Below are 27,707 nucleotides of genomic sequence, written 5' to 3'. Positions count from 1 at the left end.
GGAAGTCGGGTGAGAGAAACAGCAAGCTATAAATATATACATTAAAAGTAGCTGAAGAGGAAAGTCCAGTTGAAAATTCTATAACAAAAATTGGTGCTCACTGCATGTCACTCTAGTATCACATAATTCAAGAGTGGATCCTCAATCCTTAGAAATCATTCATCCATAATAATACTCGGAATTATATTTTTAAGATACTCACCATGAAAGTAAATGACTGGCTTGAAAATATAAATAAATACACTGTTGAAGATTAGTGCAAGGATTCCTAATATTAGCTACATTCCTACATGTTACATGCCTTATACATATTTTCCACTATGAGGGTATGTGGCATGCCCCAAATCCAACTCTAATTAAAGAATAAAATCACTCACCCCGTTCCACTGCTTAGTATTACTTTAGACAACTGCATATTAATTTCTGGGTTAGCAAATATTCCCCCCTATTAATGGAATTGGAAACACTGGGGGGAGTTTTGTAGGAAAGAAAATTGAGACAAAAACCACGGCCATTTTTCAAAACAAAAATACTCAAGTTAGAAAATGTGATGTGTTCTATTAGTTAAACCCTTATCTGGCAACCCACAATTCAGACAATTGGTATATTATGTGCTATAGGCCCATCAAGCATTGGGGTAGTTAACTAATCCCTTCACATACCTTGATTTCGCATTGGATTTGTTAGCTGAGCCAGAAATGGCAACATCTGGGTTTGAAGACATAATGGGGATGAACAGAAACTTGAGAAAAGTGATCTTGCAGCAAGACAATTTTCCCGGTGCTGAATAAATGGAAAAAAAAGAAAAAACAATCAAAACATCAAACCTACCACCTGTCCTCCCTAAATCATACGATATGTTTATGAATAGAGGTTTGACATAAATGTGGCATATTTCTCCGATACATTTTTAGCGTTATTTAAAGCATGCAACAGCCAAACATGACTTTATTACAGAGGAATCATCATCTACATTTTAATGTGATAATGCACTTCAATACATTTCTAACCAACACATATTACTTCCCCCCCAAAAGTACAGTGCCTTTGTACTCCAGCTCTTTACTGTCCTACTCTATCCATCACTGAGCTTTTACACCTTTGCGCAGATCGTTATGGAGCAGATGATGCGCCAAAACACACTTTTCTTTGCGTTGATACAATGCCGCATGATTTGCTTTCAGTTGTGTTATATGTAATACGCTTGTTAGGCTGGCTTGTTACATCCGGAGCAGCGTTAACCACTTTACTGGTGGAGACGGAAAAATGGTGCAATACATACGATACTGAGTCCTTCATAGATCCCATTTGTAATACATACACCGGGTAACTGATCTCGCACTGGGTCACAGCGCAAAACTAAAGCAAACAACCTGCAAACATGGAATAACTTTGCCAAAAGTGTTCTAAGGAGGCATGATCTCTTACTGCAGGGGCGACCCACAAGCTTCGCAACGTACCTTCATGCTACCCAGCCATGTCTCGCATATCTTTATGTAGTGTGGAAATTGTTGTATTTTAATAACTTATAAATAGCAAGGGGGGAGGCCAGGACACAATAACCTTTCTACTGCTGAAGGGAGACATATTGAAGGCTGCTTTAGAAAGGCTGAGGGGCAGGGGGAGTTGTTACTGGTTAATCCTTTTGTTACCGTTTCACATAAAACAAAAAGGCTTTAAAAAATTGAGCCTTGTACCTTTTTGTTAACTAAGAGCCACTGGGGTTTATGCAGAGGCCTAAATCCAACTCCTCCTTGACAGTTGGCAAACGCCCTGGCACTGTTGGAATGTATGATGCCTCTGCTGGCGACAGATGAGCTGTAGACACTCAGGGTGGATCGAGACTGCAGAAAAAGAAAAGGTAGTCAGTGTGGAATTAACCTGTGGTGTGCTATGTAAGGGGTCCACTCCAGGCTTTGGCTGGAACCCGCCCTTACCTGGCTGCTGTGGACATTTTGATTACTGGTAGCCTGCTATATTGGCTGCATCTGTTCAAGGACTTAGGCCTGTAATATAATGCGCGCGCTACCGTGTGCGCATCAATAATTGAGTGTGTGTGGCTCACGTTGGTACAATTGAGACGCACACGGCCGTGAGCAGTGGCGCGGCAGATCTGAGCAGATACAAGAAATTTGAATTTGTGCTGCTGCCGCGCCACATGACGCAACTAGCCAATCACAGCACGGCCTAATGCTGTGATGTCAGAGCCACGCCCCCTAGCCGCGCACATCACCGCTTGCAACATAAAAACTAAACGCATGCACCACGTGCACCGCCGTGCGCATATATTACAAGCCTTAAATAGCAGCCAGTAACTTCCAACCTCCCACTGAGGAGACCCAAAAGGTCGAAACAGCTGTCTGAGTAGTTTGACTGGCTTTGCATCTAATCCTATGCTGTGCTGAAAAGCTGTGTGAACGGCGAGCATTGGCTTATAAGGGTTACATGTAAAAATGGATTTCAGGCAAAAGGTGACATTGTGTGACTATTTGCATGTCATTTCCCAGAATCCCTTGCTGCAGTGGGAGCACTGTATGTGTGGTGATAATGGTTGAAAGTCAGGGTTGCAGACCTGTCTAAGACATGTGCTCACAAGTGATATTCTTTATTGGCTATATGCCAACGGTGGAGGTTTTTTGTCGCCTTTTTCCCCCACCATAATAGAAAGCAGTCATCCCTAGCAAGGGAAGACAAAGGACAGCACTCAAGGATAAATGGCAACAAAAAAACCTGTATTCAGATGGTACAGCACAAACATGACCAACGTTTCGGTCCTTGTAGGACCTTCCTCAGGGTTATTAAAACAAATGGGGCAGCCGGCACTCCCAATACCATAAATAGTTTGAGGTGCATGTCCTATACCAATAGTAAGAGAAAAGTAATCCACTCCAGCAGGAGCAGACACAAGACAGCACCCAAAGGTAAGTAAGAAAACTTGTATTCAAAAATAAACATAGCACAAACATGTTTGTGCTGTTTATTTTTGAATACATGTTTTATTACTTACCTTTGAGTGCTGTCTTGTGTCTGCTCCTGCTGGAGTGGATTATATATATATATATATATATTCACTTTGATGATTGGTAAAGACAGACTGAATGCCAGAGGTTCCCTATGAGAAATGGTGCTCACCCACTGCTAGCAATGTGGTTTTTTTCTGTTAAATACTTTTGCAAGTGCTTTTCATATATTTTGTGTCATCTTTTCAAAGTTCTTCAAAGTCTATGAATTACATTTTGGAAGTTTCTCTAAACACCCCACAATCCGCAAAACGGGTTGGGTTGGCTGTGATTTTTGTAGCCGAGCCTGAAGAAGATGATATAGTAACACAAAAGTAACGTCTTACATTCCAATCTCCGGCGAGGACGTCGGCAGCGCTCAGGTACTCGCTGGCTCTGACAACGTCATCAATGTCAGAGAAGAAATCTAAAAAGTTTTGGTGAAGGTATAAAATGAACAGCTCGCCGTTCATGTGGGACTTTTCCACGACTGCCTGAAGGGGAAAATGGAGAAGAGAAATACACTGAAAAAAGTACCACACAGCACCAACATGGCTAATTTCAAGTATCTGCAAACACATCCCTCTGCAGAGAAAGGGTTAAACTATGCAAGTTTTGGGGGGACGGATAACCAGATGAGAAAAAGAACAAAAATTACATGGGGCTCAGAAACAAACAAAAGAAAAGGCCTACTTTATGGTGAAGTGGGCATTATACAGACAATAAATGGAAATACATATTTATATATGTACATATATCTCTCAAATAAAATATTACAGGCACTCACGGGTCTTGTGATGAATAAAGCTTATGTGGCTTTATTTCATATGGTCAACGTTTCAGTCCTATCCAGGACCTTTGTCTAGACCAGGGGAAAGCAATCTTTTTGTCCCTGCGACTCCCTGCCGGCTGTCCCTCTCTGTGCATGGCCACCCCTCTCCCCCTTACCTTGGCTCCGGCGTCATCACGACACCATGGCAACCTGACCTCAAATTACGCCACGTTGCCATGGTGATGCGTCTCCAGAAGCCGTCTGAGCCAAGGTAAGTGAGGTTTACAGAAGCCTTCGCCTTAATTTAAGTGCCTTCGCGAAGTGCGCGGGGCCTCTGTAAACCCCGCGCCCCCCAGTTTGTGCACCCCTGGTCTAGACAGTGTAACAAACAGCAATAAATACCCCTAGTGGTTCACAATACTATTATGCCGATTTTATGTGGAATCGCATGTCACAGGAACCTCTGATAACACTGCCCAAGAAGTGTCTCACCTCTGGGAGAACAAGAAGTGGATCTCTATCGTGTTTGGATAAGTGCGCAGGTAAGTAATGAGAATCTGAGTCTGTGGGTGGGGACTCTCCTGAAAAACATTAGGCATTTTATTTCGTTATTCACAATATCAGGATTGGATTTAGGGTTGCTTGGTATGCAATGTTTGGAAATATAACACAGCAATGACACAATAAACAGAAAGAGAAGCGCCGCAAGAACGGAAAAACGTGAAAATCTTCCTGAGCAAACGTTGGGAACATGTCTACATGTTGTCTCCTTGAGACTGACCTGCACGGTTTCTCATCTCCCCCACCAAGACCCATATACATTGTGAAGCTCCTTCACATTACTGGAAACAGAGATCAGCTCTATGCAAACGAATGTAACTAACATCTTCTCTAGCACTGGGAAGCGGCTTCAAGGCACATTAAATAAGGGCATAAGAGAAATACAATTTGAACCAAACTGGGTCTAGGGTGAAGGTCTCACAGGAATAAACCACGCAGACTGGGAAACTAAACCCCGTGAATATATGATCAAAAATCAGTGTGAATACACAAACAGTGACAATAACCAATCACCTTATGAACGTGAAATTATAAACCACATACAGTGTGAGTTTAGGTCTTGCCTCAGACCACAGCAAATAATTTACAGTGTTATCAATGCACACAAGCCCATACAGGCCAAGAAAGGTCCTCCACTCAACCTTAAATGAGAAACACAGTCTCAAATGTTTCTTTGGGTAAATGTTGTCTTCAAAGAAAAAGGGAGCGGGGGATCTCTCCGCTTCCGTAGCGCCAGCGCCTGATGTGATTGGCCGTCAGATAGTGTTGCTTCCAGTTGCAGCCACTCGGAAACTATTGACGGATCACTCTCAGTTCTCTGTCCAGTTCGTAACGGGAGAACAAAGTGATCCGTTAATAGTTTCATGGCGACCGCAACCGGAAGCAACACTATCTGATGGCCAATCACACCAGGCGCCAGCGCTACGGAAGCGGAGAGATCTCTACTCGCCCCACTCCCAGGAGTTCCTGGTTTACACGTTTATTTTATATGCCTAAAAGATCTTGTAAGTGCGCATTCCGGTGGCATTTTAATCTTTGACATAATGTGTTTTAAGTTTTATACCGTCTGCACTATTGCGCCTCTCCTCTATTCTGGGATTATCCACATTTGCATGGCTGTTCATCCATTCATTGCCACCGATTGTGATATGCCTGATTTAATACACTAAAATGGGAGGACAACCATTAGAGGGTTATCACTAGCGTTGACCACCTAGTATTCACAATATTACCCTATAGGGTGTCCTGTTTTCTTCTGCTCTCCTATGGTGCCGTCCCCCGCTTCCTTTTACTTTGAAGACAACATAAGAGAAATACAGCCATCCATGTCACATTAACACCACGTGCAGAAAATTACACTGAAGTAGATTTTGTATTGGTGTGTTTAAATATACTCAGTGGGGGCTATGCATCAGTCTCCCAACCGTAAAACTAGGGCAGAACTGCAGTAAAACAAACAGAAGCAAAACATATTTATAAAAGCAAACAATCCCACTATATCTTACGTGATCTTATTCTTTGATAATTCTGGTGCAATTTCTTCCTCTCCAGTTTTGTGTCTGAGAGACCTTGATATACAAACACTAATATTTATAGTTGTATTTATTTACATTGTGCAACCCCAGCTTCCTGGTGGTATTTATTACCCAGGCCTGCCCTGCGGGTACGGCAGCGTTCCGGCCTGGGTGTAACCCCAGCTTCCTGGTGGTATTTATTACCCAGACCTGCCCTGCGGGTACGGCAGCGTTCCGGCCTGGGTGTAACCCCAGCTTCCTGGTGGTATTTATTACCCAGACCTGCCCTGCGGGTACGGCAGCGTTCCGGCCTGGGTGTAACCCCAGCTTCCTGGTGGTATTTATTACCCAGACCTGCCCTGCGGGTACGGCAGCGTTCCGGCCTGGGTGTAACCCCAGCTTCCTGGTGGTATTTATTACCCAGACCTGCCCTGCGGGTACGGCAGCGTTCCGGCCTGGGTGCAACCCCAGCTTCCTGGTGGTATTTATCACCCAGACCTGCCCTGCGGGTACGGCAGCGTTCCGGCCTGGGTGCAACCCCAGCTTCCTGGTGGTATTTATTACAGACCTGCCCTGCGGGTACGGCAGCGTTCCGGCCTGGGTGTAACCCCAGCTTCCTGGTGGTATTTATTACCCAGGCCTGGGTGTAACCCCAGCTTCCTGGTGGTATTTATTACCCAGGCCTGGGTGTAACCCCAGCTTCCTGGTGGTATTTATCACCCAGACCTGCCCTGCAGGTACGGCAGCGTTCCGGCCTGGGTGTAACCCCAGCTTCCTGGTGGTATTTATCACCCAGACCTGCCCTGCAGGTACGGCAGCGTTCCGGCCTGGGTGTAACCCCAGCTTCCTGGTGGTATTTATTACCCAGACCTGCCCTGCGGGTACGGCAGCGATCCGGCCTGGGTGTAACCCCAGCTTCCTGGTGGTATTTATTACCCAGGCCTGCCCTGCGGGTACGGCAGCGTTCCGGCCTGGGTGTAACCCCAGCTTCCTGGTGGTATTTATTACCCAGACCTGCCCTGCGGGTACGGCAGCGTTCCGGCCTGGGTGTAACCCCAGCTTCCTGGTGGTATTTATTACCCAGACCTGCCCTGCGGGTACGGCAGCGTTCCGGCCTGGGTGTAACCCCAGCTTCCTGGTGGTATTTATTACCCAGGCCTGGGTGTAACCCCAGCTTCCTGGTGGTATTTATCACCCAGACCTGCCCTGCGGGTACGGCAGTGTTCAGGCCTGGGTGTAACCCCAGCTTCCTGGTGGTATTTATCACCCAGACCTGCCCTGCAGGTACGGCAGCGTTCCGGCCTGGGTGTAACCCCAGCTTCCTGGTGGTATTTATTACCCAGACCTGCCCTGCGGGTACGGCAGCGATCCGGCCTGGGTGTAACCCCAGCTTCCTGGTGGTATTTATTACCCAGACCTGCCCTGCGGGTACGGCAGCGTTCCGGCCTGGGTGTAACCCCAGCTTCCTGGTGGTATTTATTACCCAGACCTGCCCTGCGGGTACGGCAGCGTTCCGGCCTGGGTGTAACCCCAGCTTCCTGGTGGTATTTATTACCCAGACCTGCCCTGCGGGTACGGCAGCGTTCCGGCCTGGGTGTAACCCCAGCTTCCTGGTGGTATTTATTACCCAGGCCTGGGTGTAACCCCAGCTTCCTGGTGGTATTTATTACCCAGACCTGCCCTGCGGGTACGGCAGCGTTCCGGCCTGGGTGTAACCCCAGCTTCCTGGTGGTATTTATTACCCAGACCTGCCCTGCGGGTACGGCAGTGTTCAGGCCTGGGTGTAACCCCAGCTTCCTGGTGGTATTTATTACCCAGATCTGCCCTGCGGGTACGGCAGCGTTCCGGCCTGGGTGTAACCCCAGCTTCCTGGTGGTATTTATTACCCAGACCTGCCCTGCGGGTACGGCAGTGTTCCGGCCTGGGTGCAACCCCAGCTTCCTGGTGGTATTTATCACCCAGACCTGCCCTGCGGGTACGGCAGCGTTCCGGCCTGGGTGTAACCCCAGCTTCCTGGTGGTATTTATTACCCAGACCTGCCTGCAGGTACGGCAGCGATCCGGCCTGGGTGTAACCCCAGCTTCCTGGTGGTATTTATTACCCAGGCCTGGGTGTAACCCCAGCTTCCTGGTGGTATTTATTACCCAGGCCTGCCCTGCGGGTACGGCAGCGTTCCGGCCTGGGTGTAACCCCAGCTTCCTGGTGGTATTTATTACCCAGACCTGCCCTGCGGGTACGGCAGCGTTCCGGCCTGGGTGTAACCCCAGCTTCCTGGTGGTATTTATTACCCAGACCTGCCCTGCGGGTACGGCAGCGTTCCGGCCTGGGTGTAACCCCAGCTTCCTGGTGGTATTTATTACCCAGATCTGCCCTGCGGGTACGGCAGCGTTCCGGCCTGGGTGTAACCCCAGCTTCCTGGTGGTATTTATCACCCAGACCTGCCCTGCGGGTACGGCAGCGTTCCGGCCTGGGTGTAACCCCAGCTTCCTGGTGGTATTTATTACCCAGACCTGCCCTGCGGGTACGGCAGCGTTCCGGCCTGGGTGTAACCCCAGCTTCCTGGTGGTATTTATTACCCAGACCTGCCCTGCGGGTACGGCAGCGTTCCGGCCTGGGTGCAACCCCAGCTTCCTGGTGGTATTTATTACCCAGACCTGCCGTGCGGGTACGGCAGCGTTCCGGCCTGGGTGCAACCCCAGCTTCCTGGTGGTATTTATTACCCAGACCGGCCTGGGTGTAACCCCAGCTTCCTGGTGGTATTTATCACCCAGACCTGCCCTGCGGGTACGGCAGCGTTCCGGCCTGGGTGTAACCCCAGCTTCCTCGTGGTATTTATCACCCAGACCTGCCCTGCGGGTACGGCAGTGTTCCGTCTGGGTGCAACATGCTGGAGGACAGCAGAACACCAATAAGAACCACAAGAGAATAATCTAAATAAAATATATGTTGGTTTAAAAGGGCTTGAAGGATTCCGATTCCATTATAGTCGCCAATTTGTAATTTAAAGGTAACACAAAGGTGATTTGAAGCTAGAAAAACAACCTGGAACATTAGCTTACGTTTGCAATAGAGTATTTTGCCCAAGGCTCGGAACAAGAAGAGGGAGGCGTCTTTTCCACCTATTGCTTGCACTTGGTCTGCATGGTCTCCTGCCTTCTCGGACTTCGTTTTGTGCTTTGCTCTAGATGACATTTTCTCCGATTTTGCCGTTTTGCCTTTCTTTTTTGACCAGAAATCGTTTGGTAATGAAAAATCTGCAACCACCAAGAAAATGAGATAAGCCTTACACAGTTCCTCCTGTGGTTTATTTTTTCCTTCTACTTTTTAGAAGATTTATCCTCCATACTGTACGACAGGGTGTCCTGTTTTCACGTCTCCAGTTATTTACCTGGTCACTGATTTTTTAAACTGCGTTTTATTCCTGGAAAAAGAGCCCCAAATCAAACTGAACAGGACTGCCACTCACCCGCCCCTCCCCCCTCTAATATTGTGACATCACTGGACTTAGAAGAGTCCTGTCGGAGATGAAGTCTGAGTGGAAAATTGCTCTGTGCTACCGAGTGGGGGAAGTAAATGAAAATAAACAGCAGGAGTAATTGCCAAGTGAACATACTAATGCAGGCTTTTGGCCTTTTTAAAACAAAATAATATCAAAAACAGCTGGATAAGTCAAAGTAAATGTTGGCCATTTACTTTCATGCTATCCTAAGGAATTCAGTTTCAATATGCATCATTTTGGGGGAAACTGCACCTTCAAAAAGGTGCTTAATGATGTTTCCTAAATCATTTCACATACGTCATGCTACAAGCCCCATGATAGTGTGGGATGTTCCGCCACTTAAGTTGATAAATGTATCCAACAGTCACTATTTACTTTCAAAACCCTTTGTATATAAATTAGTTTATAGAAAGATCCCTTTTCCTAGAGAGGAATCCAAACCTACAATAGCAAAGAATGTCTTCATCTATATCTATAAGTCTCAAATAATGTTTGTGTGTGTATGTCTTCCCTCTGTGTTATTGGCCACGGACGCAGGACGCACCACCCGCCCCCCTCAACCCCACCCCTCCCATTGCACCTCTTGCCCTCACTTGGATTAGGAATCTCACTTAGCAGGACCATCCACAACACTACCACCCGCCGCTTGGCCTCACCATTCCCCCACCACCAATCCCCCTCCCCCGGTCACACCACTCTGTGTCCCTGTCTCCCGCTGAGTCCCACTGCCCCCGGGTATCACCTCCACCTGCCCCCCCCCCCCCCGGGTAGCGCACCCCCCCCCCCCACTGCCCCGTGTCGGTCCACCCCTTTCCCCGGTGCCCCCCTGTCACATGCGCACGTGTGCTCCAGCGGCCTGGCGGTGCGCGCACACTGCGGCTCCAGCCTTCGGCTGCTCCCGCTCATCGGGCACTTCAGCCTCCTCCCGACGCCGGCTCGCGCCCGTTCCGGGTTGCCGTGCACTCGGCGGCCTCCGCTGCATGCTCCGCCCCCACCCGGGACCGACCGGTCAGAGCGCCCAGACAGGAGAGAGGTGCCTTCTGCACCGGTGGGAGCGCGGAAACTGGACGGAGGTGGCTGGTGTCCGCCGGTGGGGGGAACGGGCGGGTCCTCACTGCATTTGTTGTGGGTGCCCGAGGACATTTGTGTGTGTGTGTGACACTGTGTGTGACACTGTGTGTGTGTGTGTGACACTGTGTGTGTGTGTGTGTGTGTGTGTGTGTGTGTGTGTGTGTGTGTGTGACACTGTGTGTGTGTGTGTGTGTGTGACACTGTGTGTGTGTGTGTGTGTGTGTGTGTGTGTGTGTGTGTGTGTGTGTCTGTGTGTCTGTGTGACACTGTGTGTGTGTGTGTGTGTCTGTGTGTCACTGTGTGTGTGTGTGTGTGTGTGTGTCTGTGTGACACTGTGTGTGTCTGTGTGACACTGTGTGTGTGACACTGTGTGTGTGTGTGTGTGTGTGTGTGTCACTGTGTGTGTGTCTGTGTGACACTGTGTGTGTGTGTGTGTGTGTGTGACACTGTGTGTGTGTGTGTGTGACACTGTGTGTGTGTGTGTGTGACACTGTGTGTGTGTGTGTGTGTGTGTGTGTGTGTGTGTGTGTGTGTGACACTGTGTGACACTGTGTGACACTGTGTGTGTGTGTGTGTGTGTGTGTGTGTGTGTGACACTGTGTGTGTGTGTGTGTGTGTCTGTGTGACACTGTGTGTGTGTGTGTGTGTCTGTGTGTCACTGTGTGTGTGTGTGTGTGTGTGTGTGTGTGTGTGTGTGTGTGTGTGTGTGTGTGTGTCTGTGTGTCTGTGTGACACTGTGTGTCTGTGTGACACTGTGTGTGTGACACTGTGTGTGTGTGTGTGTCACTGTGTGTGTGTCTGTGTGTCACTGTGTGTGTGTCTGTGTGACACTGTGTGTGTGTCTGTGTGACACTGTGTGTGTGTCTGTGTGACACTGTGTGTGTGTCTGTGTGACACTGTGTGTGTCTCTGTGTGACACTGTGTGTGTCTCTGTGTGACACTGTGTGTGTCTCTGTGTGACACTGTGTGTTTCTCTGTGTGACACTGTGTCTGTGTGACACTGTCTGTGAATGTGTTTCACTGGGTTTGTGTGTGTAGCACTGTGTGTGTGTCTCACGGTGTGTGTGGCACTGTGTGCTGCGCGTGGGGGAGGGGGGGGAGGACCGGAGCAGGGGGGTGGGGGGGGAAGGACCACAGCTGCGCATGGGTGGGGGTGGCAGAGAGACGAGGGGAACGGGGGGGGGGGGGGGGAGGGCAGAGGAAGGAGCAGGAGGTTTTGTTCCCGGGCAGCGCCAGGTCTCTCAGCTAGTATTCAATAAAATGTGGCTTGCCAACATATCCCAACCTTGAATAGCTTAGCTTGGTGTATGGAATTAAAATCTGCTCTCTGTTACAGCAATAACACTTTGTTTTTGCCACAAATGTGTTTTAGAAATGCTGAGATGCTGTATTTTGAAGTGATGTGAAATGGTCTAATTGAACAAGTAAGAAGCAGACTGTAACATTATTAACTAGTCTGAATGGTACCTTTAAGGTTTGCTCTGTAGGACACACAAAAAAAACCTCATGAGCGCATTTCCATTTCCATGCCTTGCACAGGCCCATAAAATCTGCTCCACACCATGAGAGTAAACCGCAAGCAAGGATTCTGGGTAATGACATGCAAATGAGCACACAGACAGATTTGTGGAAATATCAATGTTCAAAATAGATGGGAAGACAGTGTCACACTCCGAGTCGGTGTCTTTGCAGGTCAGTACCCAGAATCTCTGTTTGCACTTCAATAACTGTATTTAATGTAATAATGGAGCAAACCAGATATTTGGAACCTGTAAAAACCCATATAAATACACTTATGATTTCCTTGTATTTATTTTATTTTTATTTACATACTGTAAGCACAATGCATAATCCAAAAAATAAATGTTACATATTGTGCAAGGAGATATTTTTTCACAAAAAGCAAGTGTTGCTTTATAATATTTGTTTGTTTTTTCTTGTATAGCGCCGACACGGTATGCAGCGATGTACACAGAATGTTTACAGACACAAGTCCCTGTCCCACAGAGCACACACTCTATTTTTTGGTGCCTGACGCACAGAGAAATAAAGTGACTTGTCAAAGGAGCAGGGATTTGAACCAGACTCCCCTGCTTCGAGCTCTGTGTCGTTGTTATCAGAATCGGTGCCATTTCCAACCGAGCCACTCCTTCAGCCCAGCTTTACATTGATTTTATAGACGTTAAATAATATCTATAAATGATTTCCACTTTTTACTTATTTTACTGCATGGTCGACTCAAATTGCAAGAATGCAGTGTAAGTCTGAAGCAACCTGTGTACTGCGGGTTTCAGGCCCGCCGGGCTGCTTTGTGCAGGGACGGTGTGCTGATACCCCCCACTGGCGCTGAAACACACTGACATGCCAAATGAGCTAAAAGTTTAAATGTACAGTGACACAAAGCTTACCTTTTAGTGCTGAGAACTGAAGACTATTAATGGCACTTCTGATATCCCCTGAGCTGCCAGAGCAGAGTAACTCCAGTGCAGCTTTATCAGGGATGGCACATTTCCCCCCACTCTGTAATACAGAAAAGGCTCATAAAACCCTGTGATCTTTAACAGCCAAAGCAAAAATACACTCTGTTGTATCCTACACACCTTTCACACTACAAAGAAAAACCTGGTGCGATTATTCATTCCCTCCACGGATTACAAAAAGTACATCGTCTTGAACTACCAAATTAACCCTTTCATTGCTGCAACGCATCGCTGTCAAGGGGGTCAATAGTGAGAATTTCAAGAAGTACCGAATACAAAGACTACTCATTTCAAGCATCCTAAATGAGATTTTTGGTATGTGCTGTGCCTTTCCCCCCCACCCTCTTACTTACGCTATACAATGACATGTTGCTTGACTTATTACACATGAAACACAAATGTATCCTGGCATATGGCGGGAGTAAGAATATAGCATTTGCAGGTATTGCTCAGCTGATTACCAAACGCCAGGCTCCCGTAGGAAAGAGATTTACATAATGCATACCCTTTTCACAAAGCTCACAATTGATACACACTTACCATACTGGCCTCAGTGGTAGCGATTCGAGTTAGTACTTTCATCATGCTGGTCGGAGCCACTGGATTGAAACTGTAAAAAAAACAGAATTAACCTGTAACACACAGCTGGTGCGACAGACGTGGAGGCGTCATTGTCTGATTCTGTGTCACTCCATTATTTCCGAATAGATACATTAGACACAAAAATGGTGTAAAATTCTACAAATAAAGTCCGCTTCTCACGCCAACCCACATTGGAAGGTGGGCCCAACTTCTGCATCTGCCATAAGGCCCCAGCTCCCTTCCGGTCTTGCTCTGGAGGGCAGCTGCGGCCTCACAGGAGGTGGGGCTCGAGCTCTGAAGCAAGAAGAGGCGGCTGATCCCCGTAGGACCACGAGGGCCACCTCAAATGCCGTCGTGGGCCACCTCTGTTTAAGGCTCTTCCTGTTCCCTGATCACATCCCCAATTTATTATCGCCAGCTCATTCACAATAATCAGATACAATGTGTGTAGCAATGTTATAGACATTAGGCAAATATATTTTTGCGAGAATGTTGTGTTTGCTTCAAAAACTGTATTTTTGTGTTAAATACTTAAAAAAATACCTAAGTTATTGACCACCAATTTCTAGTACAGCTTGGACAATTGTACATAATTGTGCCACATTTGCCTCTTTCTAAGGTATACTGCCCTAAAATAAATCATGACAATAGAAACACCGTTTAATGTAATATCACAGCTTAAACTACAAAAAACAAATATATATATACAGTCATTTACACGCCCGGGGCGAGTGGATTTAACCTCTGGGCGAGGTGTTTTTTTTAATTTTCCCTTCTCGCACTGAAATTTCCCTGCTCGCGCTGGCTGAAAAAAAACTCCCCCTACCTGACAGCCGATTGGCGCATGCTCCCAGGCTTTGTGGGCGCGCGGCCAGGCTCAATATGAGCCCGCCCCCAACGAGCGGCCATTTTTTTTTCCATGGAGATATGTTGGAAAGTACTCTAATCCTCCATCCTGCGGACCCTCTGCCCCTTCCCTGCAAGCCAAGGTGTTTCCCCGCTCCCCCCCCGATACCCGCGCGGGGCGGATGATGGTAATGGGGGTGTTCCCCGCTTACCCCGGTCCCCGCTTCCCCGATACCCGCGCGGGGCGGGTGTTCCCCCCTTACACCGGCTTCCCGCGCCACTTCCCACTTCCCCCGATACCCGCACGGGGCGGGTGATGGTAGTGGGGGTTTTCCCCCCATTCTCTACCCGGCTTCCCGCGCCACTTCCCGCTTCCCCCAATACGCGCGTGGGGCGGGTGATGGTAGTGGGGGTGTTCCCCCCCTTACCCCGGCTTCCCGCGCCACTTCCCGCTTCCCCCGATACCCGCGCGGGGCGGGTGATGGTAGTGGGTGTGTTCCCCCCCTTCTCTACCCGGCTTCCCGCGCCCCTTCCCGCTTCCCCCAATACCCGCGCGGGGCGGGTGATGGTAGTGGGGGTGTTCCCCCCTTACCCCAGCTTCCCGCGCCACTTCCCGCTTCCCCCTATACCCGCGTGGGGCGCGAGATTGTAGCGGGGGTGTTCCCCCCTTACCCCCTTTGTCTCCGCTTCCCCACGGTCCCGTGCCTGCCCGCGCAGGACGGGAGATGGGCGCGGGGGGGCGAGCGGGGCAGTGGTGCTCGGTCGCGCGGCCTTTCCTCTTCTTCCCCCTGTCGTGTGTGTGTGTGTGTGTGTGCATGGGAGTGTGTGTGCGTGTGTGTGTGTGTGTGCATGGGAGTGTGTGTGCATGGGAGTGTGTGTGTGTGTGCATGGGTGTGTGCATGGGTGTGTGTGTGTGTAGTATACCAGAAGTGTCACATCACCCCACCCCCCCAATCACCACAATCACCCCCCCCCAATCACCCCACCCAATCACCCCGTCACCCCGTCTCTCTCGCCCACCCCCTCTCTCGCCCACCCCCTCTCTCTCACCCACCCCCTCTCTCTCACCCACCCCCTCTCTCTCACCCACCCCCTCTCTCTCACCCACCCCCTCTCTCGCCCACCCCCTCTCTCGCCCCCACTCTGTGTCTGTCTCACACTCTGTTTCTGGATCTCTTATTTACCCTATATATCTTAACTGCCCTATACTACACCGAAATAACATACACTGCTTTCTTCCAGATCTCACTCAAGCTTCACACGGAAGACATCGGAACCCCCCCCCCCCTAACCCAGAAGACAGGTAGGGAACACATCCCCTCCAATGTATAACATTGCGGGAATGAGGGTACCTGGACATTGAGGGACTGCGGATCAGGTAAGATCCCAGGCGGGATTGCTGCTTTAGCTATTGTGAAGCGGGGACATCCAGACATTGGTTAAGGGGTTCAGGAAACTAGTCATTCACATCTGGCTTTTATTTCTAGATCGACATTTACACACATACACACACGTAACAAGGACTAATTGTAGTATAATGTAATACAATAAATACATTTGTCAAAAACGAATGTTGTTCTGACTAGGTATTTATTAAATGTATTTTATTTATATATTTTATTTTAAAGCGGGGTTGGGGGCGGGACTAGGTGGCGAGTAGATTTGTGGGTGATTTGTCGAACACTGTGTGTGTGTGTGTGTGTGTATATATATATACACACACACATACATATATACATATATACATATATATATATATATACATACATACATACATATATATATATACATACATACTCTCCCCGACCACCCCCCCCCCTCGCTGCTGGATGTAGTGCGGGGTGAGATTTGTCTCTGTGTGTATATGTGTGTGTGTCCCCCCTGCTGCCGGAACATGTCTTTGCCCCTCCCGGAACATCTCCCCGCGCCGCTGTGGCATGTCCTCTCGCTGCCGGCACATCTCCCCCCCCCGTTGGTACATCTCCCCCCCCGTTGGTACATCTCCCCTCACTGCCGGCAAATATTCCAACCCCCCCACCCCCGTTGGTACATCTCCCCCCGCTGCCGGCACGTCTCACCCCCCTTCCCCGCGCTGGCACATCTCCCCCGCACATCACACACACAGCCCCGATCCAGGCAAGGACACGCCCCCTCCCTTAGTAGCGCTGCCCCCCGCCCCTGCTCTAACATTATTGCTGGACAGCCGAGGGAAACTTAGAATGTCCATAATTTGGGAGGCGAGTCACATTGGAACCTCAAAATAGTTGCGTTGACCTACAAATCCGCCGCAGAATGTCCAGTCCAAGTTTCGTTGTGCTACGTGGTGCCGTTAGTGAGATATCGATGCTTCGGACATACAAGCAAACGGAAAACGGAATCCAACTTAGAATTATAGTATAGATTCCTCGTACCCCCCCCCCATAATTTTGAATGAATCACAAGACAAACATTCTGTATTCCAAGTGCTGTAACACTTCATAGAATGTGAGCAAACAGATATATTTCAAAAAGAAAAGGTGGAGAGTAAACCCCAAGTGTTCTGCGCTCTAACTGGTGTAAATGTTAGTTTGTGTTGGTGACATGCAACCTCTATATATAGAAAAAAAAAAAAAATGTAGGCAATACTGTTGTAGAATGAAGAAATAAATGGATAAGGTCCAGAAGGGGGGTGGGGGGGGAGGTAATGTTGCTATGAAACCACGGTGGGGGGGCCGATTAGCAGAATATAGATAGAGGCAAGAGAGGAAGCCCTGATAGGAGCCTCCCTCATGAACTCACGGCAGTCTATATCTGCTGCCCTTACCCGACCTGGTCACCTCGCCGCCCGTCTCTCATCGCTGTCCCCGCTTCACGAATATCCCACAGGGTGGATGTCGTCTGGCAGCCTCTCAGGGACAGGAACCCACCGTCTGTGATCGTCTTCCTCGCCTATCACCGCTACACAGGTGCTCCGTGCGGTGTATGGCGTTCTCCCCCTGCAGCTCCAGGCTGGTCCCAGCAGGCCGTGCGCTCCGGCACTGCTGACGCTCGGGAACTGACGTCAGACGCTGGGAGGGATCGTAGACTCCCCTGCAACAGGATTGCCAGCGTGCTCCGGCCGAATGGGTAGAAATGGTAGTGTAGAATGATGGCGGTCACTGCAGAAACAGAGCTCAGCCAGGATACAATAAAATCAGCTTTATTTCACGATGCTGCACATTACAGAGAGACCATCTCTGACGCGTTTCGTCCCGTAGCAGAGACTTTATCAAAGAGTAAAGTCTCTGCTACGGGACGAAACGCGTCAGAGATGGTCTCTCTGTAATGTGCAGCACCGTGAAATAAAGCTGATTTTATTGTATCCTGGCTGAGCTCCGTTTCTGCAGTGACCACCATCATTCTACACTACCATATTTCAAAAAGAGCCATTACTGCGCAGTGTCAAAAGCACGACTTAGGTTACGGCCCCAGTGCTTCCTCCTGCACGTGCACCTCGCGCACAGATAAAAGCTGCGATCTGCGGTATGTAGGGGAGCGATGGAATGCGCGGCGGGCGCAGCCATGACGAGGCATATCTGCCCTTCCATTGGCTGCCCGCCGACCGCGTGATCGCGTCGCGGAACAGGAAGACAAAATTCTTGTCTTCCCTGCCAGCTCACGCGCCATCGTGATGCGTGAGCGCCCACACAAGAAGCTACTGGCGCCTGCCTGATAGAGGTTTGTATCTGGTGTGCGTCGCGAACGCCTTGGCCCACGCCGCAGCGGCCACTGCGAACCTGGCCTAATTACTCACCTAATGTTACAAACAGATAATTCTTCCTGGATCTCCTTTGGGAAAAGCCGTCTCTGGTGGCTATCTCCACTCAGGCTGTCTGAGATTAAAAACACCAGAGGGCAGCGGCCTGTTCGCACAAATCTCCTGAAATATAAGGCGTAAGACCATGGTTGGATACCGACATCTCAATGAGCTATTCAAATATCCATGTTATTGATTCTATTTTAACTTACCTAAGAATGTCATGTAAACCAGATGGATCCCTATAAAACTGGTTAGGCATATCCTGTGAAACGGAACAATATATACATATTACTTTTGGAAAGCACACTTACTAAATAGTGTACAGTATTGCAAATTAATCCTGCAGAAATTGTATCCTGAATTAATGTTATCCCACAACTAAATACTACACGAGTGCAACTTTTGAGGGCTTCTTGTGGTGGAAGGATTTTCTTCAATCCTCACCTCCAATGTGTATATAGATTCTGAGGACCTATAAAATTCACCCTGGACCTTCTGATTTATAGCTAATCTATTAGAATCCGGTTATTATTTTGACTCGCTGCGGCTTTTACTTTGAGATTGCTTAGCAATTGTTTCTTTTGCATTTGTGGCATGCTGGGTAATTCTAGGCTTAATAAAAAGGCGTGCACGTGAGCCAGCTCAGTGCTCTCGGAGACCTGGGTCATCCCACCAGACAGGCTCGTCTCGCGCAAGGCTCATGTATGTGTGCAGCATAAGCCATGTTTCCGTACCAGAATAGGGTTGGGCAACATACTGGTATCTCACGGTGTGGCGATATGGGAGATGACCTATTATCGTGGTATCGGTGCCAGATCCTGTGGTCAAACGTGCAGCTTTCAAGCTGCCGCGCTGCGAAGTCTCTCATTGTCTCTCTCTCACCGAGTCCTCCCTCCCTTAATACTTCTGAATGCAGAGGGAGGGGAGGGAGAAGGGGAGGGATGGGAGGGAGGGGAGGGAGGGGAGGGGGGGAGGGATGGGAGGGAGGGGAGGGAGGGGAGGAGGGAGGGGAGGGAGGGGGGGAGGGAGGGGAGGGGGGGAGGAAGGGGAGGGGAGGGGGGGAGGGAGCTTCTGGCAACACCAGGAGAGCGAGACTGCCGGCTGCAGCACTAAGGTGGGAACTCCTCTCCTCAAGGTGTTTCCTTCCTCTGTTATCACCCCTTTCACCCTCCCCTGGGGCACTTTAACCTCTTCCACCCTCCCTTAAATATTTATCACAATATTTCTTGTCGCAATCAAATTCATTGATACCATTATCGTGGGAGTTTTTTTTGTTATCGTCCAACCCTGTGCCAGAATTAACCTTTTCACTGCCAAAGGTCAAGTGGCATTACTTTGAAAGCAAAGCAAGGTGGCTGGAAAAAAACATTCAATCCTTTTCTACTTGACTTGTTACTATTATTTCATGGGATGTGAGGAGATTTAATAGAATTTTGTGCTTACGTCAACAATGATGACTTTCTTGTCTGTGCCAGCAGATTCCCCAAGCATCTGAAGTTTGTTGTATTTATTCGCCCTTAGCAGAAAGTCCTGAAAGAGAACTGTCTGAGACTGACTGGTGAAGGGTTGGAAGCCTGAATCTGGAAACAAACAACACAGAAGTGATGTCTTTTCCTGCAGGAAAAATGGTTCATCTAGTGGCAAAAGAGTTAAGCTTTATAGCTACCAATATATTTGGTCTTGCTGTATGTAAAATATTTACCAATAGAAGAACAGAACAACTATAATTCAGGCTATGGGGACAATTCCATACAGTCCAAAGCAGACAAAGAATATTGCCCTAAATATTTAATACCGTATTGAAATAAAACAAAAGTTGATATAGTTGTATGATTATTACAGGTGCACCTTTCATTTCTCTTTTATACTGTAGCAGGTCAGAGATAGCTGCTTGTATCGTTGCTATCTATTAATTCAACGTGGCTTTTCTAAGGATGTCCTCAATGCTTCTTATGTGCAATTTGAAGACATTGCACATCTTAAATACAACACTGGGAATGTTATTCCCTCTCCGGTAGTTATTCAACTGCGGAACACACAGAAATTCTATATAACTGCGGCTCAACAACGTTTTGCCACTCGTGTTCCCAAATCAGTCATTTACCAGAAGTAACTAACGGCTTCTACTGAAACCACTCTATTAAATAACATAGAACACATAAAAATGGCAATATGGAACCTAGGCTGATCAAAATGAAGTTTGAATCCTCTTTCTGAATGAGTTATTTCATTATATCAGTGTTTTGGGGTAACAACTGTAGCTCTGATTAACTTTATTTCTTTCCTTATTTATTTAGTTTTTCTCCCCAGGACAGGATTGGAAACAACATGTAAAAAACACATTTGCAAGACAAGCAAACACCCCAGAAATGTCTGACAAGTAGGAATGTGGGTATGAGAGAGGTGTGAATGCTTCTGGGAAATAATATGGTCGGTTCCCCCAATGACCACATATCTCATGCTCTCCTTACCGCGATCAAATACCTCTGGCCGTTCGTCTTTTTTGAATTCCTGCAAAACTGGGTTGACCCATTCCTGCACCTGAATGCCCATCTCCTGAGTTAGTACTTGAATAGTTGCAGTCTTCCCACAGCCTGGAGGTCCAGTAAGCAATACAACGGGCCCACCCTGTGAGAAATGGGAATCAATGCTTATTAGTAAACATTTCATAGGTTTACGAGTAGCAGAAGCAACATTTTATTTTGCAACATTTTGTTTCGCAAGTAAGTATGCTACTTTTTCACCCCCACAATATATCAGTCTCTGCAACACACAATACAAGAATATCTGGTACCAAAACGTTTACATACGAGTTACATAAACGGTATTATCCACTGTGTAATCTGCCAATCAATGTGTTCATTTCCCCTTTGGCAGCAGAGGGAAGAACATTATATAAATCTTATTGTACAGGTGTAGCCAACTCCAGTCTTCAAGGGCCACCAGCAGGTCAGGTTTTAAGGATATCCCTGCTTCAGCACAGGTGGCTCAACCAGTGCCTTAGTTGTTGACTCAGCTACCTGTACTGAAGCAGGAATATCCTTAAAACCTGGCCTGTTGGTGGCCCTTGAGGACTGGAGTTGGCCAGCCTTGTTATAGTAGGAGATGCTTTTGAGAAAAGTTGCTTAGTACGTAGTCCAGTTTTAGTCCACCTCAGCTGCAGCCCTACGATCACAGGCCTGAGGCATTTATCCTTACTTACCTGCAAATACTTTCTCAACAAGTTACCCAATTCTCTGAGCACACATCTCCTTCCTACTGTACACAGCACCTATCTCCTTCAATCTACCCCCAGAAACCGTCTTACTGTTCCAAGGTTCAATAATGAATCAGGTCGCTCTTCCTTCTCTTACCCAACAGCCAACTTCTGCAACAATTTACCAGAGTCTCTCAAAACCGCCTCTTGTCTAAGTTCTTTCAAAACTTTGGCTGTTTCATTCTTTTAAACATGTTTACAACTGTAACTTATGTTGATCAGATGACTATTTTGTACCCAAGACATACTTGAAAACTAGGAGGTAACTGTCAAGGTGTTTTACTGATAAAATATTTTATAAATAAAAGAAGCTTACAGGGGAATTTGTCCCCTCTTTTGACAAGTAACACATTTTACCAAAGCAAGTTGAACTGACAACGAACTAAACTCACTGGAATTCCTGTAGCATTTTCTACCTACCCCAACAGCTCAAAAATATGTATATTTTTTATAATTGACACAATATTGAAACATTCGTCATTCTGCTTCCCACAGTAAATCTCTTTGGGTGCAGTCTACAGATTTCTCCTTCAATTTGTATTTTCCCCACAATACCAACAAAGCTCTTATTATCTCTCTTTCTAAAATAAATGACGTAAGGGCCGTGACACATTCCTTCAAGCTCACTGTCCCCCGCATGAGATTGTTGTTGGTTTCTGACTTTTCCTACAACTCTATCTCTAAAGAGGACATCAGGATTGAAACGTTGATCTGGGATAGCTGAAATAAAAGGCATATGCTTTTGCAAAGAATAACTGGTGAGCCATGTTATCAAATAATTATGTGCACTGAAATGTGTCTGGTTACCACTATTTAGAAGAAGCACCCACTCCCTCGTGATGCCTGCGCTAATCATAGCTTTACATCTTACCTACCCTTTCAGTTTGTCTGCTACTACTTCAAGCACTGATCATACAGTATCTAAATGATCCGCTCTCCTTCAACCTTCTCCTGCTCCCAATTCCTCTTAAATCAGCGACACATTAAACCAGATGTCAGCTGTCAAGGAACAGTATTCATAGGAGGAGGACATTTTACATTTGTATGTGGCTCTTAAACAATGTTAACGGGAACATTCGAAGAATTTGTCAGCAACACCAATATATAAAATAGAATACTGGCACTCAACAAAATGGAAGACACACAAAAATAGGGAACTGCTGCCCAGGATAGCAGTGTGGAGGATTTACACTGCAGCTTAAGACAAATGGTCTTTTGTCCTCTCTGTTTTTAAAAACTTTATATATGTGGTCAACTTTTGAAATTCAAAACAAATGTAAACCTCTTGCTTGCATCAAGGCAGGGTACTTTGTCCTTCTTCTTCAAGTACATTAAATATGGGGCATGTTTTTTCTTTGTAAAATGAAATAAAGACAAACAAACCTGCTTTTGAGGTCTCTGCCCAACATGAGTCCTCAGCCAGGCTTCAACCTCTTCTATCTTCTTCTTATGGACAGCAAGTTCTGTCTGCCGAGAACACAATCATTTAACTTACAGTACTTCCAGGGAGAACATTTGCGACACGGAGTGAAACATTATTATTATTTGATTTACATTTTTTTTTCTCCATTTCAGCCAAACAATGAATGCAGCTTTATTCAAATATATTTACGGTATTTTGAAATAATTTTTTTTTTTTAAAAAGGGATATCTATCCAGAGGTTTGTTGGGAACGTTGTCCAAAGGGACTGCTACACTAGCATGGCTAAAAAGACAAAAACAGGGGTATGCACTTTCCAGACAAGACAGCAAACATCATGACACGACAGTTGATACTGAAGATAAATTAATGACGCATTGAATGTCTTGGAAGTAATTGTAATCACTCTAAAAATATTTTACAAGCTACCTGTGCTGCAAGTGTAATGTTAAGTTAGTCACCTGCTAAACATATTGCTATTAAGACTACAGGGAACAAATGCTTAAAAGACAAAATAAGTCATGCCTAAATTAAGCATATTGCAAATGCAGTTTTATTTCTGACAGCATTTAAGAAGTACCTTGGTCATTACGTTTGAGAGGCCTTTTGGTTAAGGTAATCTGACGCGGAAGACCCTGGTTTAGGGCTAGCATCGGCGACCTTGGGGAGCCTTTCCTTAGCTGATCTGCAGTGTGTGTTGAGTGCATCAGAATGCTTAAGTGGTCTCTCACCTGAACTTCAGGTCTGTATTTATCAACCCATGGGTCATTCTGAGACTGGCTTGCGGTCTGTTTCACTTGATCAGAGGTACAGTCTGTGGAAAAAGGATTTGCTCTTTTCTTGCTCTGTGTCCTGCTCTCTAATGAAGACTCCTTTTTCACACTTCTCTTAACTGCTCCTGACTTCTGGGCCAAAACTCTGCTTGTGTTTCCAAAGAAGTCTTCGAATGACGGCTCCACCCAGTCTGTGATCTACAAAGAAAAACCCAGATCAGATTTCTACTCATTTTTATTAACTCTACCTTTCACTTATAATACATGTGCTGCAAAAAGAAGCTGGACAAACTGCACAAGTCCTGTGTCTGCAGACCATATCTTGCTGATAAGCAGAAGAGGGAACAATGATTATCTGCACACACCCGTGCGCACACAGAGAAATATATACATACATGTTTAACGTATAACTGTTTGTAAATACGGATATCTATTATTGCCGCACCACTAATCTTCTTTTGCAAAGGTACTCTGTGTGCCAGAACTAATCTCATAGTGCATGTTACGAAGGCTAAGGTTATTAATAAAGGGATTGATCCTTTGCCTCATGTTTTAAACGGATTATGATATCCTGCAAACATGCACCGTAGCATTCCACTTTATGATCACACTGCAACCCATTCCCTTACCTTAGCACAGGTTCCCTTCCTGCTGTAAGATGTTTTTGACATTATCAAGTCGTACAATTCCCATCAGCTCAGCATAGCATCACAGGTGGTCGACCTGTAACGAAGTAAAGATAATTTCTCTTTAAAATCGCAGCTGTAAAAGAAGTGCGAGTTGAAGGTGTATCTCAGTAATTACACTGCCTTTAAAGCAAGTGAACTTGGTTCAAATCTCACGGTCCGCACCTTGGTCACAATCCCCATGTACCTCAGGCACACACAACGACAACAACAACAACAACAGACTATAACATTGTATGCCTTGGGCTGTATGTTATCAGTATACCAAAAAAAATGTATTTTATTAACCTTTCATCTACTAAACACAGACACACAAAAAAAATACAAATCATTTCATGAACTTGGGGGTTCCTGGAGGTCGGAGGACCAGAACCGGGGGACCCCCTGTTACAGATAAACTTTAAAAAAAAAAAAAAAAACCATTGTTTAAGGAGATTGCTGATTGAACTAGAGGGGTCAGTAACACATTGCAAAGCCTCAGGGCCACCTGGCAAAGCAACGCTTTAATATAACTAACAAAAGGAGACGTGCAATAAACTGGTTACGTTTAGAAAGAATTATTCACAACAACAAGAGTTACAAGCACAAAACCCTTCATTGTCACAATGCATTGCAGGCACTGGAAAGGTTAGAGCACATCCTGGAAAAACATCATGGCGAGGTTAGGGAATATGAATTAAAAGATGTCGACACAAGATGCTTTTCTTGGGACTCTGCCACCTTACACTTTATTTGAACAATTTGAAGACATTGCAATGGAAAGAAGCAGCATCAATAATTTAAGAAAATTTGAGAAAACATCCATAGTTCAATAGAATTGTATCAAAAGTATCTGATCTTATTGAGGACAGCCCAAATGTGCAAAGTAGAATGACATTATTGTTGACACACAAACACACACAAACACACACACACACACACACACACACACACACACACACACACACACACACACACACACACACACACACACACACACACACACACACACTTTAATGCCCAGTCTCTCAGATGTCAAAATGAAATAGGATAGAACAGTTTATGGACAATACAAGCATACAGGATCGGTTCACCAACATCTAATGGCAGTAATATGCTTGATGTGATAAATGTATGTGATAAAAAAAAATAAAAAAAAAACTTTTAAATGTGTGAAAGTATTTTAGTTTTTTGTTGGACAGCGCAGCGGAGAGCCCCTGCTTTAAATGCTGTACTATCAACCCTGACTATTGCAGCAGGGTGTACTTTCCATACTGTTTCACAAATAAACGGAGCAAGGGGGCAAGACCCAGAGCAATTGATTACTCACGGATTACTGCAGTGGTAAATTACTTATGTATACCCTCTCAGCTCCATTGAATGGGAAATGTTCTCTTTAAACCCTGGTCTATTTATCTCCGGGGACCATAATAGGGGCAGTTCAAGTATAACTGGTTCCCGGTGATCGATTAAATAATCATTACAGTAACCGCTTGACTGATTTGCCAATCGTGTAACCGGAGTATAATGCGCGCCGCTCTGTGGAGCGCTGGACTGACACATACACATACTGTAAGTACTTTACAATCACCGCACAGTGTGCAGGGCTGACACATACACATACTGGCATATACTGTAAGTACTTTACAATCACCGCACAGTGTGCAGGGCTGACACATACACATACTGGCATATACTGTAAGTACTTTACAATCACCGCGCAGTGTGCAGGGCTGACACATACACATACTGGCATACTGTAAGTACTTTACAATCACCGCGCAGTGTGCAGGGCTGACACATACTGGCATACTGTAAGTACTTTACAATCACCGCACAGTGTGCAGGGCTGACACATACACATACTGGCATACTGGCATACTGTAAGTACTTTACAATCACCGCACAGTGTGCAGGGCTGACACATACATATACTGTAAGTACTTTACAATCACCGCACAGTGTGCAGGGCTGACACATACACATACTGGCATACAGTAAGTACTTTACAATCACCGCGCAGTGTGCAGGGCTGACACATACACATACTGTAAGTACTTTACAATCACCGCGCACAGTGTGCAGGGCTGACACATACACATACTGGCACATACTGTAAGTACTTTACAATCACCGCACAGTGTGCAGGGCTGACACATACACATACTGGCATACTGTAAGTACTTTACAATCACCGCGCAGTGTGCAGGGCTGACACATACACATACTGGCATACTGTAAGTACTTTACAATCACTGCGCACAGTGTGCAGGGCTGACACATACACATACTGGCATACTGTAAGTACTTTACAATCACCGCACAGTGTGCAGGGCTGACACATACACATACTGGCATATACTGTAAGTACTTTACAATCACCGCACAGTGTGCAGGGCTGACACATACACATACTGGCATACTGTAAGTACTTTACAATCACCGCGCAGTGTGCAGGGCTGACACATACACATACTGGCATACTGTAAGTACTTTACAATCACCGCGCTGTGTGCAGGGCTGACACATACACATACTGTAAGTACTTTACAATCACCGCGCTGTGTGCAGGGCTGACACATACACATACTGTAAGTACTTTACAATCACCGCGCACAGTGTGCAGGGCTGACACATACACATACTGGCACATACTGTAAGTACTTTACAATCACCGCGCACAGTGTGCAGGGCTGACACATACTGGCATATACTGTAAGTACTTTACAATCACCGCGCACAGTGTGCAGGGCTGACACATACACATACTGGCACATACTGTAAGTACTTTACAATCACCGCGCACAGTGTGCAGGGCTGACACATACACATACTGGCATACTGTAAGTACTTTACAATCACCGCGCAGTGTGCAGGGCTGACACATACACATACTGTAAGTACTTTACAATCACAGCACAGTGTGCAGGGCTGACACATACACATACTGGCATATACTGTAAGTACTTTACAATCACCGCGCACAGTGTGCAGGGCTGACACATACACATACTGGCATACTGTAAGTACTTTACAATCACCGCACAGTGTGCAGGGCTGACACATACACATACTGGCATACTGTAAGTACTTTACAATCACCGCGCACAGTGTGCAGGGCTGACACATACACATACTGGCATATACTGTAAGTACTTTACAATCACCGCGCAGTGTGCAGGGCTGACACATACACATACTGGCATACTGTAAGTACTTTACAATCACCGCACAGTGTGCAGGACTGAAACATACACATACTGGCATACTGTAAGTACTTTACAATCACCGCACAGTGTGCAGGACTGACACATACTGGCATACTGTAAGTACTTTACAATCACCGCACAGTGTGCAGGGCTGACACATACACATACTGGCACATACTGTAAGTACTTTACAATCACCGCGCACAGTGTGCAGGGCTGACACATACACATACTGGCATACTGTAAGTACTTTACAATCACCGCGCACAGTGTGCAGGGCTG

General features: G+C 46.6%; 1 protein-coding gene across 3 annotated transcripts in view; it reads right to left on the bottom strand.

The window, feature by feature from the left end:
- Positions 1-27,707, bottom strand: part of RAD17 (RAD17 checkpoint clamp loader component) — a 33,543-nt gene that overhangs the window by 3,192 nt on the left and 2,644 nt on the right. Inside the window, exons 2-15 of one of the 3 annotated variants that reach the window (XM_075592186.1) lie at positions 24,181-24,274; positions 23,510-23,749; positions 22,742-22,825; positions 20,587-20,730; positions 19,546-19,632; positions 18,312-18,364; positions 18,097-18,222; positions 13,437-13,506; positions 12,825-12,936; positions 8,906-9,100; positions 4,264-4,352; positions 3,347-3,493; positions 1,698-1,844; positions 663-783 (exon numbers count right to left, since the gene is read on the bottom strand). In XM_075592186.1, coding sequence (XP_075448301.1) covers positions 663-783; positions 1,698-1,844; positions 3,347-3,493; positions 4,264-4,352; positions 8,906-9,100; positions 12,825-12,936; positions 13,437-13,506; positions 18,097-18,222; positions 18,312-18,364; positions 19,546-19,632; positions 20,587-20,730; positions 22,742-22,825; positions 23,510-23,749; positions 24,181-24,222 — 1,657 coding nt within the window. In that variant the 5' untranslated portion in view covers positions 24,223-24,274. Of the gene's footprint in view, positions 1-662; positions 784-1,697; positions 1,845-3,346; positions 3,494-4,263; positions 4,353-8,905; positions 9,101-12,824; positions 12,937-13,436; positions 13,507-18,096; positions 18,223-18,311; positions 18,365-19,545; positions 19,683-20,573; positions 20,731-22,741; positions 22,826-23,509; positions 23,750-24,180; positions 24,275-27,707 lie in introns of those variants that run through there. The other 2 variants (XM_075592178.1, XM_075592195.1) reach the window with 2 other exon arrangements.

This window comes from Ascaphus truei, chromosome 1, assembly GCF_040206685.1.
Source record: "Ascaphus truei isolate aAscTru1 chromosome 1, aAscTru1.hap1, whole genome shotgun sequence".
Classification (NCBI taxonomy): Eukaryota; Metazoa; Chordata; class Amphibia; order Anura; family Ascaphidae; genus Ascaphus; species Ascaphus truei.
This window is presented reverse-complemented; position numbering and strand designations above follow the sequence as displayed.